This window comes from Betta splendens, chromosome 9 (genome assembly GCF_900634795.4).
Source record: "Betta splendens chromosome 9, fBetSpl5.4, whole genome shotgun sequence".
NCBI lineage: Eukaryota > Metazoa > Chordata > Actinopteri > Anabantiformes > Osphronemidae > Betta > Betta splendens.
In genome coordinates, this window is record NC_040889.2 from 24799171 (window position 1) to 24820568 (window position 21398).

A 21398-nucleotide genomic window follows, 5' to 3' on the forward strand; every position below is an offset into this window, starting at 1 on the left:
TAGTCTGGTGATGTGCAAATCAGCTGATGGAGGTTTGCACTCACCACGGAGGCACCCCTGCCCGTCTGCACTCCTCCCAGCCACGGCATGTTGATGGGTGTGCCGGGGCTGCTGTGAGTGTACGGTGTGGTGCCATGCAGCGCGGCAAAGTCATCGCGGGTGTAAACCACAAGGAAATCCTCACCTCCAACACTGGAGGAAAAATTATTAGACATTTTATTCAGATTAAAAGAGTCAAATACAAAGCATAAGGTTTTAACAACAAAAAATAAATAATGACATTTTGAAGATTTCAATCTGTAAGATCTTTGGTCTCATTTGGACTTTAGTAAGCAACACCAACAAGTAAAAATATATTTACAGTCATAAAGACGCAACCACACACAAACCCATCATGATTATGCTGCACAGCAACATCCTGACGAAGAGCACATGTATGAACACCACCCACACAGTCAGAAGCGAACCAATGGCTACGTCCTAGGCCCACGCTCAAATTAGCTGTGTTGGTATTGAGGTGAAAAGGTGAGCTGATGGTTTTCTTGGATGAGCACTCAAACACTGGCAGTGGTACAATATGTACAGAACACGTGAGTAACACACACACAACTCACACTGCTCTCATACCTTTTGGATTCAGTCTCATCATCATCGACCCATGTCATAATCTGTGTGGCCAAGATGGATGACACATCCAGCTCTTGAATATCATGGGTGGATGCCATGACTAAACAATTCCGATTTGCCTGAAAGACACAGAAATTGAGGTGATGAGAGGGACAAGGGACTGAAGGAAGGGTCAGAAAGAAACCTACAGCATAAAGAGCAGCGTTGAAACATTTTGTTGAATAAAAGGTTCACTTGGTTAGCATCTTGTAGCAATTAATTACAATCTAGAGCTCAATAAATGGATTTGATTATATACATACAGGCAGAAACACCCTGCCACTTACGGTTCTGTGTCTGAGAGCATTACCTTGTTGATAGCGAAGGCGGTGATGATGTCAGACTCCTTGTGGATGATGCGTGCTTTTCCTCCAGGGGATCCCAGATTTGACTCAGTCTACACACACACACACACACACACACACACACACACACACACACACACACACACACACACACACACACACACACACACACACACACACACACACACACACACACACACACACACACACACACACACACACACACACACACACACACACACACACACACACACACACACACACACACACACACACACACACACACACACACACACGCATCATTACAGCTAAAATGTCTCTAAACATTTCCTGCAGCCAAATAAAAACCATAACATCACATGCATTTCTTCTATACTGTGGAACCAGTGACCCGACAACATCTCAGAGTATTGAATGTAAGAGCCACATTATTGCTGTAAAAGATAAAGCTGATGTTTTTCGAGGACATAGCCTTAGCCCGGGGCTATTGGGGCCATCTTCTACACTATGTACCACGTGCATGCTGTGTTTATGGGGTTTGTGTTGCTATTAGGACTTAACAGATGAGATATGAGGTACATTATGCCACAATGTTAACCACAGCAGCCAACAAAACTGGGTTAGTGCCATTAGATATGAGCTCAATGAGCCTAAAGTGATGAGTGCACATTGTACTATAAGGGTCTCTGGGTTATGCTGTACTGTACTGTATGTAGTGTACTGTACATATAGTGAAGCTGTGAGTTTCAGAGAAATGGTATATTTTAAGAACTTTTAATTAATATCTTAACTGCATTGATTCAAGGGGAAAAGACCACGTCGAATATTCAGAGAGAATAAAGTATGACTGGACGTGCAGAAATCTAAATATGGTGGTTTGCCATTTTTGTTGAAAGCATAATCCCTGTGGGACCCAGATTCACTGTGACAATGTTGGATCCATTAATCAGAAGCTGTTCAGCTTCATAGTGTTTCCTCAGAGACTGGCCCAATTAACATTGAGTTAAACGGGTTTGCTGTAACAAATCAGTCTGTACAGCAAGAGCTGTAACATTAGAAAACCTTCATGAACCATCAGTGGACAGAGCAATTTAAGATTTATGGTTCACATTCACATCAATATTTAGACCGCTAAGTGTGGGATTAATATAGAAACGCCGACAGGAACAATTTGAGTTAATGGCCCTCAAAATGCATGTACTGTAACTGTGTCAAGATTAAATGTGTCTAATGTGTGACAGGCCACATCTACTACTCTGTTGCAGAATGGAAATAAAAGTCAAATACAGAGCACGTAGCTACTGTATATTTGACTGATGGCACAGGTTGCTCTACAGTATGTACATTACAGATTTATCTGTCCACAGCAATACTGTTTTTCTACAGTATTGGTCTTGTCAGATCACGAGTGTTGTTAATACTAAAACATACTTTATTTGTATCAACATTCAAAACTCTCAGAATACAGTGCTTTAGAGCTACAGTATTTGACCCTTCATCTAAGATGATCTGCAGGGTGTCTGTTAAAATCAAGACCATGAAAGCAAGACAGGTTTAATATTATCTAGATCACCTGTCACTGAAATAGATATCCCCCCAAATTATGTTTGAACACATTCAGTAGACTCAATACAATGCCTTGTTCTGCATATGAATGAATCATAAAACATAAGTCAAAAGATAAAAAGAATAAGTTAAATGGGTTTTAGCACACAATGACTCTTAAAAAGTGTAATTACATCTTTTGTTTTTGACCGATTTCACCTGAATAATTACTGCAACGTACTGAGGTTTGATATTGAGCCCATTCCACTCCAACAATAAAAATCATTAATCTAAAGTGGCAGTACCTGATCGTTTCCCGTCTCGTCCATCCCTGAACATTTCATATTGTCAGTCTGGTCCTCAACCGACTTTAATGATTGGGAGAAGCAGCACGGGGCACAGGCGCACGCGCACACACACACACAATCCAGCAGCAACCAGTGACGAACCATGCAACCACACACAGACACTGAATTATTGTGCTGTTAATCAAAAAGAGTGTAATTATTTGAATGAAATTAGAATCGGTCTCATGCAACTGGAGGCAGTAATAATACATGTGCTTCTCATGCAGAACAAAAGAAAGGCACAAAAACACCAACAGAGATGTAAAAACAATAATGCTGCCGTTTGCCTGAAGGTAGATACAGATTATAACCAAAAGAAAACAGTTAATGGTTATTAGTTATATTTACTGACAATCAATACAACGTGCTTGTGGTGCAACATGGACTGACTTCACACGGTGTAAACACAATGTACCTCATTGGGGCTTCGCTTCTTGGTAAAGATGTTCCTAATGAACGTCTCCTGCACGTCTTCCTGCTTAACCAGGAACCGCCACAAACGCTTCACTGGCAGCGCTGAATGGTGGTTAGACCTGAAAAGAGTGAAACATCTCTCCAGGACTACGTGTGATTTTCAACTACACTAAATCCAAATTTCTTGACTGAACGCTCGACGTCCATTTATGAATTACGGTACCTGAAAGGGGTGTTGGATGGTTCAAACATGGCCTTGTGTCTGAGCAGCGCAGGGCCAGGTGTAGTCGTTTCGTCCTGGAGGTGGTTGGAGATATATTTGGAGGGGGGGCCCTCAAAAAGCTCCAGCCTTTTCTGCAGCACCTGCTCCCAGCGTTGCAGCGTTTTCAGCACAGCATGACACAAAGGAGAGCCCACAGGCAGATCTGCGTTGAACAGAACCCAACGCACGCAACAAAACAAGAAGGCAATAAGATTAGCTGAGACAGCCAGTGAGAAATGGGCCAGCTTGTACCAACATCCTAGATGTAGATATCAGTCGGGGTGCGGTGCACTTCAGTGCTTACCCAATAAATCATATCCTGCCATTGGGTAAAAGGACTTGAGATTGACCAACACCAGCTGAACCATTGCCAGACGCATTAAACACCAACTGAGCGGAAAAAAAGCATCACAAATGAGGTTAAGGTTCAGAACTGAAACACTATAAAAAGATCCAAAACGTGGCATCAACAAACCCAGAGCATTAAATATCAGCTCAGACTGAATACAAGGAAAAATTGTACATAAATACAAAGTGTGCTTTTACCTGTATGAGTTGTGGTTTGAATGTTCTTTCTGTGGGGAGTTTGGGTCAAACACATCTTCATATCCGTCCTCATCATCATCTTCATCCTGACTGCTATGACTCTCCTCTGAATCATATTCAACTCCGTTTTCTGATTGAGGCAGTGAAGGCTGAACAGCAACAATGACAAAAGAAAAAAAATACTATTAGGCCAACCATAACATGATCAAAACACATCTGTGATGCTATACATAAACCAATGAAAGAACAATGTGTTCCAATTCAGAGAAGAAAATGAGGCCATGTGGCAGAGACATGTCCTAGCTCTTTTTTTTTATTACCTTGGCGATAAAGTAATCCCAAATGCTGAGCTCTGGAGGGACAAATCGTTCTTTATAGATAGTTGCAGCTTCTTGCTCCACTGTGCGGTCACGTCTGGGACTATAAAGGCTCTGCGGCTCCATTCCTGATTCCTCCTTGGACCCGCTGCGTGATGACAACAGCCTGAATCGTCTGGACTTCCTGTCTGAGCCACTGGGTGAGGCTGAAAAGAAGCCCAATATTTAAATATTTTATTATTTTTGACTTGAATGCCTGTCATCACAATGGCACCTAACTTATATACATTTTTAAAATACATTTTTAAAATACAAAATGCCCAACTTGACAGTGACATCTACATTGGCTTGAAAAGATTAAATATTTAATAGAGTAAAAAGAATTTATAATGTCTACATTTGATCAAATGAACAAGAGTTAAATTAGCATTTTAGGATTACTCTGTCAACAATAAGTGAGCAGGAGAGACAGAGCAGCTCCCACACTAACAGGTTGATGGATCTCTGTAACCTGCAGTCGGGAACCCAATTAATTTAGAACTGATTTGATTTAGCTACTAGGTCACCTCTAAAAGAAAAACTCGCGCAGTGACAGACAGCCACTTTGAGAACACCTAAAGAACAACGCTATTACCTGGTGGGGGTGTTCTTGTTGGGCTGTTGGGTTTCTCAATGACAGGTATCATGGCACCTCCTCCAAACACTGCGACCCAGAGCTTGCTGTTGAGGGGGTGGGCCACAATGCGGAACAGCTCATTGCAGGAGTGAGTGGCCATGCCGTGAACAAACAGACTGAGGAAGACAGCTGTCAGGATCTCGCAGAGCAGCACAGTCAGGCCTGGCTGACTGTCCTCACCTGCTGAGCTCAGCTGAGAAATCAGAGTAGAAATACCTACAAAGAAGGAGCATGAGTGAAAGTGAGTATGAAGGAAAAGAAAAAAAACAGCATGGGACAACAGCATGCAAATGAAATCACATCTACTTATCATTGAGAAACATAAAATCAAAATTGTAGGTCATCTTACTAACACAAATGAGTTGTTAACACACACCTCATCTACAAAATGCTCTAAATACATTGTCTTTCATACAGTTCTTACTGTTTAAAGAAATCCTGTCATTTACAGGTTTTCTCAATAGGAATGAGTTGAACAGCCCAAATGATGACGATGATGATTTCATCCTCCCTAGTTAAATACTAAGAGATGGACTAAAGCTTTAACAAATTCAAGAGGAAAACTAAGCAAAATAACTTTATTTAACTCCATCCATGTTTTGGTTTATTGACCTGGCCAGTGTGCAGGAGACGTGTTGGCCTGAACAGACTCATCCATGCTGACCGTTCGGACCGGCTGCTTCTGAGACAGCAACACACTCTGATACACGGTCCCAGTGAAATGGTTTACATGGCTGCATGAAAGGGAATAAAGAATAAGTTCCAAGAAGTCATTACGAGGGCAGAAAGCAAAACATTTATATTAAATGTGAGATCTGAAATGGGGTTAGGTGGCGTAAATATATTATGTCTCTCTTTCACTTTAAACGCTTTAACAGTCCTGAACACAGAGATGCTGTTTCTAAGAGGCACTGCTGTCACTGTTCTGTCAAAACATAAAACACTAATGGGCTAAACCTCCCGTTAGGTGCCTATCTATGCTGTTTGGCGACGGAGAAGAAGCACTTTCTGAGGAAGCTGTGTCACTGCTCAAGTTCTCAAAACATGCAAAAAAAAACTTTGGATGACTGAAAAGGAGATTTTTTTTTAACAGGGAATATGCAATACTTAAACCACCAGAGAGTCTATTAGGTCTCTAACATCCGATAAGTCGCTCTTTCAGCATCTGTGAAAAAGCCAATTGCATCTACTTCAAAAAGAATTCAAAGTTTGAAGGGAAGATCAAGTGGCAGCCACTGTGGCGCTAATGTTCTTCACACAACACGTTTAATCGATAAGAAGCAGGTATACGTCTAGAAACATGTCGCAACCCGAGGTTCTGTGATGCTTCATATTGATTTACCCCTTTGTCATTTCCCCAACTTTAAAAGTTAAACCAGAAAAGTTTACCAGACATCAGACAGCGGGACAGCAAGAAAAAGCTTCGCTTAGTGGCAACATTCGACCCCTGCAACTTACTGCGGGTCCTGAAATACCTTCTAAAAAATTCACACGCACTCAAGAGGAAACACGAGAAATACAATTACAACAAACCTCAGCAGCGTCATTACCATAACAAAGACCTTGTTAAATTAGAAATAGCTTTGCTAATTTAGTTAGACTGTTCAACTCCCAGCAGAATGTGATAGATAGCTATGTGTTATCACCTAGAGTTGTTTGAGGTTTGAAATATGTATACGTTCTCTCTTGGATCAAATCTTAAAACACAAATAAGCATTTTATTGATACTGATTATTAAGACCTGCAGGGTTGCTATAATTGCTGGGAGCTGGTGAATGTGTGTCTCGAATAAACAATGCTCTTCACTTCAAAGATAAGATAAACTGCTCATTAGACACACACCAGGAGCTCAACCCTTTTTGAGTTACACTGTAGAAGAGCTTTCATAATTAAAAGTCTATTCATGGATAAGAGTTGCTCACCTGTAGGTTTGTCCGTCACACAGACACTGATAAATACAGGCAGACAAAGAGGCAGCCAGCGTGTGCATCACGTAGATCTGAAAAAAGAAGCGTAGTTTAAACTAATGACTAAAATGTTTGCATACACATTTTATGAAAACCATACATACATACAAACCCTACATTTAGCGTCGGCAAAGTCATGGCATTTATCAAACTGCATTAATGCCTCACCTCATTGTTCACAACATCAGGATGTGGAGGAGAGTCAAGTGCATTGATGGTCTGTAAGATGTCATGAGTTAGATTGGTCAGGTAGACAATGGGATTCGCCACCACCGTCTTAACGTTAGCGGTACAAGCCATCAGCAGAGGGATCGACGCAGGCTGATGACTGGATGTCAGCGCTGATTGGAAGGAGTCGTCCTGCAGATGTCAGAGAGGGACAGAGCTGCTCAGTACAGGATGCGGTTAGTTTCACGTAAAAAAGACGGGTGCACATGGTGTTTTCACGAAGCAAAAAAGACACAAAAAGACACTTTTAAAAACACCACATCAGAACTCTAAAAGCAAGTGAGCACTCCACGTTCTAAATTTATTTTTTTAGACATTTAGAGGGCAAAGAAAACAGCTCACAAAGACGACTATCAACTAGGGATGCCGTTTTGAACAGTAGAACAGACTTTTCAAGGCAAAAAAACCCAAAACAGAGTAAGCTACTACTAGTGGCGTGTTGTACCCAATCCTGTACATGACAGCTATGTGTGACGTTTAAATAGCAAAAAGAGACGCTGGCTGTTGGGGGAAGGGGCTCTGGTTTTGTTTGTGTTGACTACATTCCAACATGGACCTCTGTGATTCATCAAGCATGAGAAACATAGAACTGTGGTATTCTTATACACAACCAGTCACCAAAGTCCACAGCAGGGGCTCTATGGATCAACTGAAGTCAGAACAAAAGAAAAATACAAAAATGTTTTAGACAATAACAGAAATTCCACAACTCTGTGCCAAATCTCAGGAAACAGATTGTGCTTTTATTCCAAAATCAAAGCAGAAGTGTAGAGCGGCCTCCCAGTGCCCAACGACTGTGCTAGCATTCAAGAGCATTGTTCCCATGTTGGTTCATCAAGTTGTTTATGTCCCAAAATATACCTCAACCTTGTAATAGTCAGCCTAAGGCAGAACCTCCCAAAGGAGCCTGAAGATTCAGCACAACCTGTCAGTCCCTTTGCTGGAACAGGTAAAGCACAATGAGCAGATCTAGGGAGTATTTATATGTTCTGGCAAGATTGACAAGCTATTAGACGGCCTCATGTTGCAGTTTGTTTGTACTTTGTTCAGCATCCTTCCCTTTAATGAGAATATATGTGATCAATTATATAATATCAATAAACTACTACTGTAGCTTTACTTACCCTTAGTAAATGTTTGTACACAATTGCACGTTTTAATTACCTGGTGGGACTCCTGAAGCAGCAGTGTGAGCTCCATGCGCACTGAAGCCAGTCCTCCTCCGTGGGACCCATGCAGGCTGCAGTAGCTCAGAAACATCCTCAGTAAGGGCTGGTTGCTCTGCAGCCAGTGTCTCCTGCTCTTCTGGCTGTCACCACGAGGACTCCCAGGCTGGAAAACCATTTGTACTTTATTAGCTTCCTAGCTAAGTCAATCAGCATCAATATTATCCAGCTGGGTAGTGTTCAAATGAAAAACCACAGGGATGGCTAAAAGCCGCTATCATACAAACAATATACATTAATCCTTCATGTCAATAAAATAGTTCCAGGTCTCTAAACTGTAATTCAAATTTGAGATTACACAACCAGATCCTATAATCAGGTTGTCTGCTGAAACTGAATTATATAGACTAGAGCACATTTTACAACAGCATGTCAGAAGGGTCTCAACAGCATCTTAACGATGTTATATATAAAAAAACTTCTTTCACAAATTATAGAGACTCACTCTGCTGTTGTCTTAATCCTTTTTTATGATAAGCATTGCATAAATCTTTCCTCATCTACATCCAACAGGTGTAGAAATACTGTACCCAGCTGTGCACACCTACCTCTTCCTCCAGCAACCCAGAAACACAAGCATCACCACTCACACACAACTCCGGCAGGCGAGGCTTATAGCTGCAACAACGCTGAAGAGCCACCACCTGGGGAAAAGAAAACATCTTTTAAGCAAACTAATCATTAATTATAATATTTACCTTCCATGTGTGGGAAGATGTTTTCACAAGAAATGGCAGATACTGTATTTCTGTAAAATCCCTATTGATGTGGATCATGAGCTTTACATAAACATACATATAAAAGTCTGTGTCTCTGTATAAAAATATACACAAACTGACTGTACACACGGAGATAGGAGAGATGTGTGGGAGTTATGCACATATACAGGTTTTATAGAGAGATCCTGAAAAAGGCTTCAATAAAATGAAAACATATACATCAGAATTCTAACACTTGCGTCTGAGAAAGTGTAGGTACTGTATGTGACTGCATTTACCTCTCTCTCTAACCACTGGTAGAGCTGGTAACGTAGCTTTCCTCCATCCAGTTCATATCCTGTTGACAGAGTCCGGAGCTCATTAGTCATGATCTTCAAGCAGGCAGTGAACTTCAGCTGTGCTGCCAATATGTCATCAGACGGTGCAATGAAGTCTTTGCTCTCCCCACTGTCCTCCTCTGTCACCGTCTCCATTAGCGGTGACGCGGCATCCTGTGTGTCCTGGAACACGCTGGTGCTATCTGCAGTTATATCACTTTTAGCATTTTTTGTTTCTCCTTCATCATCCTCATCATCTTTATCTTCATCATCTTTGTCACTGTCCCATTTCAGCTCGAGAGGCTCATCTGGAAGAGTCACTGACGGCTGGCTCCAGTCAAAACTTAACACTGAATCCGACTGGCTGTTGGATAAGCTGTTTCTATCGGAATCATAGCCGTTCAGGGCTGTTTGGGACCAATCTGGATCTGATGATTGTTCATTCTTACTCCCAACACTAAGGTCAGTAGCCATGCTTGCATTCTGGGTTTTGGACAATTTGGAATGCTTGTGGACTTTGGGCATCTTGGAGAGGACTTCCAGTGCCAGCATGGGGCAGCCGGCTTGCAGGTGTGCATGTGCTGCTGTGAAAAACAGTCTTCTTTCCTCCAGGCTAATGGAGCTGGCCCTACGGCACTCGGTGGTCAGGCCAACTTTAGCCTTCTCTGATGAGCTGAAGTGGCGGCGAAGGAGGAGCGGGTGGGTGCGGAGGTAGATGTAAAAGTTGAAAACCTCAGGGTTAGATCTAGACACAAAAGAGGAAGCTGCCGGAGAAAGACAGAGAGTGGTATTTGACATACAAACCTTTAAGAACACAAAAAAAGTAAGTTATCCCAAAGAGCACTGCAGACCTACCGGTGCTTTGTTCAGTTGGACTAGAGCTGGTCATGTTTTTAGGCTGCTCCAGTAAAGTGTCCAAGGCTCTGCTGTAGTCCTCTAGGACCCAGTAAGCCATGCTCCGTAGAAACGGGTCCTCATTGACTGGAATCTGAAATGAATTTGTATTTTTTATTGGTTTCTGCAGTACATGCATTATCAAAAAGCTGAAGAGTCAACACTTGATGAAACAGTATTTTTAATACAGATAATAATAGTGGAGACTGTGGACCTGTTTGTCTTGGCCCAGAACATGTCTTTGGAGGATCTTTTTGTAGGTGGATGCAGTCTCAAACTCAGATTCATACAGTCTGGTGATCACTAGTGCCAGTTGTAGGTCTTGCAGGTTCTCTAAGCACACCTGGACAAAAATGAAAAATGAAGGAAGCTATGATTTTAGCATGTGAAGGAGAGGACCAAATAAATGATGATAGTGTACAGTCGTAGTTGCTCCAAATTGGTGAGATGTGAGGTGCATTTCAATTAGACTACCTCTTAGCCAGAAACGCTAACACAAAGTCAATGACAGCCCTTTGCCCGGGTGATGCTCATTTCCATAACATGCTAGAGAAGCTCCTGTTACTCACACAGATGAAATAATGTGACTCATTGCTTCAGGGACTTTCTAAACAGAAATAACCTTGAAAGGAATAAAAGGTTAAGCACACAGGATAAAACAGAATACCAGAATCCGCCTGCTTCATGTGAGCTTCATGTGCTGTGTAGTTTTGAAATTCAATACACCTTTTTACATTTACAGTAGGAAAAGCATGTAAATATGTGTTCATAAAACAAGGCCAGTGGTGGGAGCATACTGCAAGAGTGTAGTTCTACTGGTTTATAAATGTGATGACATGCTGTTGCAAATTCTTATTAAAAAAAGAAAAGGCTTCAACACCCAGGAGTCAACTGCCAACATTAATAATTCTTCAGTGTATTGTGCTAAAAGCCTTTGACTAAGACACCACTGTGGGAGTGCACTGGGCTGCTTTAATAATAAAAACGACAGAAACACAGCTGGTGAGGTCTGTTTTTGCAAATGTGGCTTCACTGCTTTTCACCATCTCATCAAATGCTGCCCTTGACTATGAATGGTTGGAAACGGCACAATTATAATGCCACAGACACTGTGCAAATGAAAATGAGCAGCACTTGACTTAACTCGTACTGAAAGCAAGGCTTCCAGCTCAGCTTTTGCAGAATGGCAAGTGGCACTTGCAGCTGAAGGAACAAGTGCTTCTTGCAAACACTGTGTCATGTCTATTTTCCACTTGCCTCCACAGCATCCTTCAGGGAGCCAGCTAGAAGGAAGAAGGCTGCAGAATGCTGGAACCGCTGTTTTCCCAACAGAGAAAAGGCATTTTTTAATGCGGCCTTTCTCCACCGGTCCTCAGTGAAGTTGTTGTGAAAAAACTCTGTCATTTTGGCATTCTTCTGAGACCTGCAGAGAACAAAATCATGCTTTCAAACAACAAACTGGTGCCATAGGTCTTCAGTAATCTGACAGAACTAATCTTCTTCACGAAATAGGGAAAGCACTGTGATAACTATGTGTGCAGCTGTATTTCATATGCTAAATCTCCTCAGTTCTGCCTACCTGTACAATCCCCAGACCACTGCCTTCTTTTTTAGTGCAAGGTAAAATATAGCAGCATCCAGAGGATCATTGCTTTTCTGAAAGGAAACCTTGGCAACCTAAAAAAAAAAGAAACGGAGAAAACACAGCTTACACCTCCTCAGCTTAGAGAGTGAAGCCTTATCCAGAGAACAAGTTGTAGCTTTATTGAAAACGTTACATCTTTTCTGACGTTTTTATTTATAGAATATTTTACAAAAAAGGAGACAATCCAAATAAAAATGGGTTCAGTCTGTGCTTTAAAGAAGGAAATGTTTGGCACTGCTTTCAAATTGACTACTTGTCTTACCTTCTCAATACACCTGCGCAGCTTGTTGGTGCTTCGCAGCCACCAGCCCACGCCCATGGAGCGCAACTCGGGCCAAGTGGGCTCTCCCTTTTGTAGAGCAGGCAGCATGTTCAGCAGCTCCTCCTCAGCCTCAGAGTGGAAGGCCCAGGCATAATGACATGTTGACAGTCCTGCAGAAATGTAACATGATGAACATCAACTATGTGAGGATTAATATTACTCAAGGCAATTGTTTCCTCTCATAGCTACAGTGTTGTACTGCTGCCCCCTAAGGAGTTATTTGGGAGCGGACAAAGATGAAATGCTGATGGCTCAACTGCAATCATAACAGATTATTTTACGGTCATAAATGTACAATTAAGAAAAGCCCCACTTAATTGAGGTGCACTTCATAGATCCTCACAGAGGTGTCCTGGTAGTGATGTGGGCACTTGAGTGCAGGGACATCTTTAAGCAGCAAGCTGAAAAGCTTAAATTAATAGCCCCACTTAGGCACACGGGCAGTGTTGGATGTCTGCAAGAGTATGTGTTGCTGTGGTGTGTGCTGCTGCATCAGTGCAACGAGCATAAAGGTGAAAAAAGCAGAAGAAAAACCTGACACCGTTTCACTGCATGAAAATGATCTCCACTTGGTTTCCAAAAATACACGTTCACTATAGTAACCAAATGCTATTTTGGCTTGCATGAAATTAAACAGTGGACAGCTGTGTAGAATGGAGCACTTTGGCAAGGCAGCTCTCAGTAGGTGCAGCTTTGTCAACTCCTGTTTTCTGCTGCAGGGATTAAAAAACAGACTCCAAACAAAAACATACAGGGAGGATACGCTTTTCTTATAGAGAGCAAAGCTGCTTTGGGGCAACAAATATACAGTAGTACTGTAAGAATTACTCAGAAACGACTTGGGGATTTCTATGCTTTACAAACATGGCTCTTAGAGAAGCACAATACAATTTATTGTTTTTCAAAGTGTCTCTACTAGCTGGGTAGTGATCAGTTTCTGTGTGTTTGTCACATCAGAACAGAAATGTCTATTTGTCTTTCGCCTGCTTGTGTCTCTCCACCCATTGTGCACCGAATAACAATATATTTTGTATTTGGTACGACAGCAGACAATACAGCGAGTTAAATGTTACAGTTGTCGCTTGCTCCTTTGCATCAGCACTGACATGCCCCCATTCACAAGGGTTTGATTGTACCTTGCCGTAGCAGCTGTGCTCGGTGTGCTGGCGGCATGGAGGTAGAGAGGAAGGTATGCAGCCTGACAGCCAGGAGGAACTTGAGACCGCACTCATCTAGTGTCTCTCCACCTGATAAATGAACAACAGAATGTTCTTCCTGATGCTTTACAAAAAGGTAGCAGTGTAATAAACCTATCTACTGTTTTCAAACCAACCTTTTCAGTGGTATATTACCTTTGCTCTTGTCCTGATTGTCCTTGAGGTCTGTGCTTGTGGTAGCAATAGTGTCAGCCAGCGCCATGAGAGACATCTGCTCCATACGAGTTAATCCAGGTAAACTGGAGTGGAGAAGGTGGCTGGACAGAACCTGGGCATGTTCTGGACCAAAGTAGGTAGGACTGTACTGGGAGAGGTCAATAACCTACATATAGGAAATAAGAAAGTATAGGAAAGTGGACAGGTTGCAAAAGTAATTATAAGAGACCTATTGATTAGAGAGAGGGGCATGAAATAAAATACTAGTTTGTCAAGACTGGAATCAACAAATGATTTAACCTTGAAGCAGCAATATACATAAAAGCTATACTATACCATTTAAACATTTTAGCTACACACCAACAGCAAAAAGCCTAAATGTATTTCAATAAAGCACCTGCCAACACAAACTGACCTTGTTCCCAGTTTCCTCTTTATCACTGTCCAGAGGGTCCACATCCACTATGCTGGGTGTATGAAAGAGCTCATCATAGGCATCTGTGTGACTGGAACCATGCCCACTGTCTCCACTCACACTGTCCACTTTACCTGTAAGCAGGAACACAGCAGCACAGAATTACACCTGAGGAAGAGTAGTCTCCTGCTGAGGAGACGGTGGATCAAAAGGTGAACTTGTTATTTTTACATTTACATTTATTGTTTTGACTTTGTGTCCTTAGAGTGAAAAAATATCCAAGCGCAACATATAATATCAGCCTCTCATAGCTGGGAAGATAAATATGGCCATTTTTATTTGGTAAATATAATTTCACTGATCTTGTTTCTATACTCATTTTATGTCTGTCATTTGTCACCAAAAACTAAAAAGTGACAATCACATAATTTATAAACACACTGATAACTAGATAGACAGAATTCGCCGTTCTTCTTTTGTTTTTTAGACCACAGCAGTTGTTTACCCACCAGGTGCTGGTGATGTATCTTCATCAGCTGCTAGAAGGGCGTACAGAGGTAAGGGGGGGATGGAGCTTATCTCTGTGTAATCAGGGGTGGACGACTCTGATTTGCTGAACATTTTTGGGTCTCTGGCCGTGCTTCCTCCGGCGCTGATTGTTCGAGAGCGAAAACGCTTCCCAGGATTGGCGGCGCTGTCTTTAAGTGCCACGATTTCTCCAGCAATGCATTTCACCAGATGGGAGAGGATGGCTTTAGCACGGTGAACCTTAAGATACACAAATTATGTTACAAATCTAATATAACTGTCCTTCTTGGCAAGACAAAATGTAAAACACCATATATGTGGGTATGGATAATAACCGACTTACCTTTCCTAAATCCATTAGCTCGAGTAACTGTACAGGATGATACTGAGGGAGAGTTGGAAAAAGTTGGTGCGCTGCTTCAAACAGACCAGAATCTTCCTTCTCTACAGGCAGGTCATAAGCTGTTCTCTTCCCACTGAGCTTCTGAGCAAGGCTCATCATTGATCTCGTCAAAGCCTTTCTGGGAGGGGCCAGTGAAGACATGGGCACCGCAGAGTTAAAAACCTCCTCCTGGCTCTGTCTGACAGCTGAGATTATTGAGGAGACACTGCTGCTGATGTCTGTTTCCTGGGAAATAATAACATTGGGTTTGGGAGGCGCTGGCGGCTGCCACTGGGAGTACACATGCATCTCACAGTCCATGCCCACTACCAAGATGCCGTCTCGCACCCAGGAAAGTGACACAGGGATGGGTAGCGAGCCTTCAACAGAAGACACCAGATCTACTGATCGAAGCAGAACCAGGCGCAGCAAGCTCTGATCTCTACCCGCATCAGATGACAGACCAAGCTCTGGAGGCTTCCCAGATAGACGACCATACATATAAATCTTTGTCCCAATGCCCACAGTCAGAACATGTGACCCATCCTCTTGTGAAACCCAATCCAAATGAACCAGGCTCTTGCTATTAGAACCAACACAGTTGTCGTTAGGCAACGAGAAATCTATTGTAATATCTGTACTTTCTCCTGAACTACTGCTGACATCGTAGTCGGCAGAGGGATCCGTGCCGTCCAGAACGATAGTCTGCTCTAAAATCCACTGGGAACCACCTGTGGACTCACACTGAAAAATGCCAATATGGACCAGAGGCGCTTTGGTATTGGCTGCACTGAGGCTTAGAGTGTGATTTGGGCTACGCTGTACTGTAACAGTGGGGGTCAGGTAGGGGGAGGATGCCAGGGTGGGGGGAGAAGTGGACTGTGTCTCAGAATTCAGGTGAGATTTGGATTTCAGCGAGTTTGGAGTCTGCCTGTAGGCAACAGCAATCCGTCCAGTGTGACAGCAGCTGACCTCAATGGGGCGACCTGGTACGCTCACTGCACTGCTGTTGGGAAGCCCCTCCTCTAAAAGGAGCGGCCATTCCTCCCACTGGTAAGCCCGGTTTTCCATACTCAAGGACTCTGTGGCCATGACATTACACCTCCAGAAGCGAACTTTTCCATCAGAACAGGAAGTAGCAAGGAGGTAAGGGACACGGTCAGATGGCAGCGAACAAGATGCACTCAAGTGACCTAGAAAATGACAAGACAATGCACTTTATTAGAAAAACTTTTAAAAACTAAATTCTATTTCTCATCTTAATATATAAGATCCTTGATTGAAGTTTCACGTGCAGACAAAAGCAAACACCATTTAGAAACCGGTTTCTCACTGTCTCTCACCTGCTGAGGGTGTAACACTGATGGCCTCCACCCCTTCAGGCAGCGCCATCTCTTGACTAAATAGGCTGTGTGTTGTCAGGCTGAGGCGACAGGCGCTCTGCAGATTGGACGTGCAGGGTTTATTCTTTTGAATTACTGGAGAACTGTATGTGTCAAAGTTAAACTGAGAGCCGTCTAATGGGGATGCTGCGGTCGCATCCTTCTCTGTCTCTTCTGTGGGGACACAAACAATACGACGAGAAATAGTTAGACAGCAATCATACTTTACTCTTACTTTTCACAGACCCTGTGTTAGAAGTCTGCAATTGTAATTTTAGACAACATTCCTAAAGATCCAACGACTGTTTAGGTGGTTTAAAAAGGTACCCACCCATAGTGATGGGTTGTGCAACAAGATGAAGATGCCACATGTGCAGGAGCGAGCGGCCTGTTGGGGTCAATTCAACCACCACCAGGAAAAAACGTGCTGAGAAAGGTGGCTCACCAGAGGCTGCATAGATAACACACAGCATTAGGTTTTATTTTTATTAAAAACACTCAAAAAAATTTCAAAGGCTGAATTAGAGAAAAAAAGATGCTTGTACTATTATGAGGAGCTGTTTTCTGTGTCGTATCTGTTCTCTCACTCCCGAGGATCAGCTCCTCCTCAAAAACATGCAGGAGTTGAGTCTCCTTCCCCTGCTGTAGAGAACAAGAGCAAAGATTAGAGACTACCTGCAGAGCCTAAACAAAAGGCTTCAATTGCTGTGGAGTAAATACATGGAAACACATTCTGCTAATTTTACACAAACACGCAAAGACACACAAACCAGCACAAACCGCCTGAGGGTGAAGGGAAGGTTTGTTAAAAATATTTTGACCTTGTAAAACGTCTGTAGCACAGTATTTCATAGTATAAAATAGAAGAGCCAAACAGTGATTTTAAATATAATACTGGTTTATTATATCCGCATTTAATGGGATTCACGTACAGTATACTTACAAAGTCAGTAATGGCATCCAGCTCTATGATGCATCCTGGTTTTGCTGTGGATTGCTGACTGATGATGTTGAAAACCTCCCCAACATATTTCTAGAAGAGAACAAACATTAATCCAGTAATTCATTATCCTGGAGCACAACAATGATGTGCTCTAAAAGAAAAAACCTGAAGAAAAAGAAACAAAAAATAAAACTCTTTATCAAAGAAACTTTTTTTTTCAAGGACAATTAACCTTAATTTCTAACTGGCTTTAACTGGGATGCAACAAGTTAGAAGGATCACTTCAAATTCGAATGTGGCTTGCTGTTAACTTCGTATTCTCAGTTTAAGGATTCTGTTTGATGACTTACTGATATCTCAGGGTTGGAGAGCTCACTCAAGAGTTTCTTTGCTTCAATAACTACTTGATACAGCCGAAGAGAGTGGCCATCGCTTGCCACAAAGCAGGCACTGGGAGAGTTACAGTAAGCACCTAGGGTTGGGAAAAAGAACATTGAAAAGCATCAGCTACAGTATATACATACAATATATGCAGCATCTCAAAATAATAAAGATATGTAATACCTAAACAGCTGCAGGGGATGAGCGTGGGTAGCCAGGCTACATTAGCAAACGCTGATGCGTGGAGAGAATTGATCCGTGCTAGCTCAGAGACTCCCCCTGACAAAGACAACGGACCAACAGGGTCCACTCTCCACAAAATCAGCTCACTGTAGATAGCATTGGGATCCTGGGACACAGTGCCCAGGGAGACTCTGCTGGCCCGTGACCTACGGCTCATAGAAGCTGACTGAGAGAAACCAGAGGAGCAGGCCTCTGGAGGGGCCAGGATGCTGTCTACCTCCGGTGTCCTCAAGGCGTTGTGGTGTGAGGTGGTGAGGAGGAGAGGGAGTACAGAGTGACATGCTAGGTCATTGAGGTGAAAACGATGGCCACAGAACCGTGACTTATGAGAGACGCTCAGCACAGTGGAGAAAGCGGAGTCCTCCGCAAAACTGACTGCCCACTGGTTCAGGGAGCCGTCGTCATGTTTGGAGATCATAAGGACATTGGGGGTGAAAATGCTAAGTCGCAGACTACTGCTGGGGGCGGCTTTTCCTTGACCTCCGTAGCTTATTAGAGCTGATTTGGTTCGAGGCAGCGTGGTCCCAGGCGGTCGCTGTCTGCCATGTTGGATTGCAAGATCCACATTTTTGTTGCAGGCATACATGACAACACTGTGGCTCAGTGAGATTGCATCGCCTGCAGGGAAGGCTACAGGGATACGGGACACAAACGACACCTGTGAGACAAAGAGAGACATAACAATGAAATCTACAGCAACAGAAACTCTGAAATTGATTAGTCAGTCAAATAAATAAAAGACTCAACTTGAAAATTAAATTAGCTTAAAAAATATTTTATGTCCATATAGTAGGTGCCACCAAAAAACTAATATTTGAAATAGTTTGACCTAAAAGGGTTGTTTTTGTTCAAAGCCTGAGTGATAAATGTCTTTGTGAAATTAAGTGATCACTAAGAAAGTGATTGAGGTTCAAGGGAGAAAGTCTTCTTCATTTGCACCTTTAATTTAATGAAGGAAAAAACAGTGCTGCACAATACCTGAATACCAAGAGCCTGCCTGTTTTAGGCAATTAAAGCAGTCAGGCTGAAACAGATTGAATATTAATTAAACTTGGGTTTGTTTCTGCTGCCTTTTCCAGCTAACTGCCAGGTCATAAGACTCTGATTATCTCACTGCTAATAAAAATGCATTGAGATTTTTTTTTATTTATTTCATAAGACGTCACACATAATTAGAATATAATTGTGTGAACGGCTGGATGAGAAACCATCAGACTAAGAACTAGACCATCGCCGCTGTCAGAAAGATTTACAGCCTTGTTTGGATGATAAATTAATTCTTTAACACATCCTCAAGTTGTTAAAGCGGAAAAGTTGCTTAAAATACTGACCAATGAAAAGTCCTAGTTTACAGTGGTATTATTTACACGTTAGAAACATAATGAATATTTGCTTAACTGTAGCTTCCCATCCTAAAGTCATTTATTTAATCAAATACAGCACAAATTAGAAAAAAGACATTTTAAAAGACAGCTAAAAAGGAGAATTGAGGCTGTTATTAAATCATCAACACACTTATATAATTATTAACATCCCACTGTTTACATAAACACAAAATATACCTGAGTTTGTCTGAACATTCCTGGCTGGTATTCATCTAACCAGTCCACATGCCAGACTAACAGTGAGCCGTCCATGGGATGAATACTGAACAACATATCTGCTCCTTTATTCCACTCCTCTAGCAACACATCCACTTGGTGCCCCACTGCTGCCAGAGGAAGCTCCTGGGGGTCACTTGCTTTGCTACCATTAACCTCTTCATCAACATTATCCTCGCCATCAAGTTCTGGAGGGAAAGACAAATCATTGCACCTAATGAAATGATCTGACTGGAACGTCTGAGTCTACAGTAGCTTTATCAGCTTCCAGGTGAAAGTAACCTGGTATGCTAATATTTTAGTTCACCTTCATTAGAGCCTTCATTTTGCTGCTCCAAACTACCCCTGAGCTGCTGCAGGAAGACTTCCATGGCTAAAGTGAAATGCAGCTCTTTGTTGTTCAGCCAGTGGACAGTAAAAAGACTTCCAGTCTCCTCATCATCCGCAGCACTTAGAGAGGAGATGGAGGGCAGCAGAGGAATGTCTGTGATAAAGAGTGATGCAAACATTAGCGAAAGAAGCAAATAGTACAAATTTAATCAAATTACTGTAGATATGCACCACACACACACACACACACACACACACACACACACACACACACACACACACACACACACACACACACACACACACACACACACACACACACACACACACACACACACACACACACACACACACACACACACACACATCAGCTGCAGCAAACTCACTTTCTGAATAGGAGTATGTTTGGAAGTATGCTAAAACATAATTCAACCATGCAGACTGAAAAATACAAGATTCACTGCCTCAAGGCTGAAGCAATCTACGAGATTTTTTCAGGTCAAATTAGCATCCCCCACAAAAACACATAATCAAAATGCCCCACTTTTACCCTGAGTAGCCCTCGCAAAGCACAAAGCTCCCCAGGATGTTAAATCAATAAACCTATGCGATCAGCAAACAGTAGGTTTTTTTCCTTTTAGAAATACAGAGGTGAGGCTCTCTGACCTCCTATAAGACTTCATGTTTGCTTAATATTTCAGGTATAACTAATATGTTCAGTACTGTAGGAGCAGGACCCAAAGCATGATAAACTTCTAACTTATCACTACATTTTGAGAAGTTGCCACTGTACTGTAGCTTGTTCTGGGGTAAACCCCGAGCCTCACCAGTAGCTGGGTTGATGCTTGCAGCAATGTGAAAATGGCAGAGTGCGTTGGCATGTGGCGTGTTGGTGCTGCTCCTCTTGTGGCTGAAGTGAGGATGATTCTGGAGGTGTGGCAGGAAGCCGGTCAGAGACGGCTGGGGAACATCCCGATATGAAGAGTAGTGCTGCAGCTCTTGAAAATTCAACTGTGAGGAAAACGTATGTCAGTAAGGTTAGATCCCATAAAACAGTTTGCTCCAGAGGTTCTCAAATATAATCCTTATCAAGAAGCTCTGGGCTTCATTAACTTAATTAATTATGCAGAAATCCTGTACTTTTCATCCCACCCTAGGCATCATGGGAGGTCTAATAAATGAGGCCCTTACACTCGGACTCGTGCTTGGTCATCCAGCACAGTCAGGTTTTAATGAATAATTCCACACATGTACACTTACAGACTTGGCCTGGGGCAGAGGAGAGCATTTTGCATACCTATTTTTCCTGTAGCCTCCTGTGCCTACAGCTCTGAGAGAACCAGTAACAGCCATACGCATGTAAATATCCGCATTAGAACTGATTTAAATATTGTGGTTGGAGGCTAAAGTAAGTAGGCTGTCAA

The 21398-nt window shown here is 42.4% G+C and overlaps 1 protein-coding gene across 4 annotated transcripts in view; it reads right to left on the reverse strand.

The window, feature by feature from the left end:
- LOC114861820 (dmX-like protein 1) overlaps nucleotides 1-21398 on the reverse strand; it is a 36575-nt gene that overhangs the window by 7984 nt on the left and 7193 nt on the right. For 2 of the 4 annotated variants that reach the window (XM_055511617.1, XM_055511618.1), the window contains 35 exons: nucleotides 20802-20985; nucleotides 19952-20128; nucleotides 19606-19832; nucleotides 17984-18701; nucleotides 17770-17891; nucleotides 17420-17509; nucleotides 17022-17118; nucleotides 16808-16927; nucleotides 16438-16650; nucleotides 15056-16287; nucleotides 14694-14952; nucleotides 14185-14318; nucleotides 13749-13935; nucleotides 13533-13643; nucleotides 12337-12506; nucleotides 12009-12106; nucleotides 11687-11852; nucleotides 10644-10772; nucleotides 10391-10523; nucleotides 9497-10299; nucleotides 9048-9143; nucleotides 8438-8605; nucleotides 7214-7405; nucleotides 7001-7077; nucleotides 5691-5812; nucleotides 5037-5294; nucleotides 4406-4608; nucleotides 4086-4234; nucleotides 3844-3929; nucleotides 3501-3702; nucleotides 3279-3396; nucleotides 2822-2998; nucleotides 977-1063; nucleotides 628-746; nucleotides 45-192 (listed from right to left, as the gene is read on the reverse strand). In XM_055511617.1, the coding sequence (XP_055367592.1) occupies nucleotides 45-192; nucleotides 628-746; nucleotides 977-1063; nucleotides 2822-2998; nucleotides 3279-3396; nucleotides 3501-3702; nucleotides 3844-3929; nucleotides 4086-4234; nucleotides 4406-4608; nucleotides 5037-5294; nucleotides 5691-5812; nucleotides 7001-7077; nucleotides 7214-7405; nucleotides 8438-8605; nucleotides 9048-9143; nucleotides 9497-10299; nucleotides 10391-10523; nucleotides 10644-10772; nucleotides 11687-11852; nucleotides 12009-12106; nucleotides 12337-12506; nucleotides 13533-13643; nucleotides 13749-13935; nucleotides 14185-14318; nucleotides 14694-14952; nucleotides 15056-16287; nucleotides 16438-16650; nucleotides 16808-16927; nucleotides 17022-17118; nucleotides 17420-17509; nucleotides 17770-17891; nucleotides 17984-18701; nucleotides 19606-19832; nucleotides 19952-20128; nucleotides 20802-20985 (7572 nt within the window). The remainder of the gene's footprint in view (nucleotides 1-44; nucleotides 193-627; nucleotides 747-976; nucleotides 1064-2821; nucleotides 2999-3278; nucleotides 3397-3500; nucleotides 3703-3843; nucleotides 3930-4085; nucleotides 4235-4405; nucleotides 4609-5036; nucleotides 5295-5690; nucleotides 5813-7000; nucleotides 7078-7213; nucleotides 7406-8437; nucleotides 8606-9047; nucleotides 9144-9496; nucleotides 10300-10390; nucleotides 10524-10643; nucleotides 10773-11686; nucleotides 11853-12008; nucleotides 12107-12336; nucleotides 12507-13532; nucleotides 13644-13748; nucleotides 13936-14184; nucleotides 14319-14693; nucleotides 14953-15055; nucleotides 16288-16437; nucleotides 16651-16807; nucleotides 16928-17021; nucleotides 17119-17419; nucleotides 17510-17769; nucleotides 17892-17983; nucleotides 18702-19605; nucleotides 19833-19951; nucleotides 20129-20801; nucleotides 20986-21398) is intronic. The other 2 variants (XM_055511619.1, XM_055511620.1) reach the window with 2 other exon arrangements.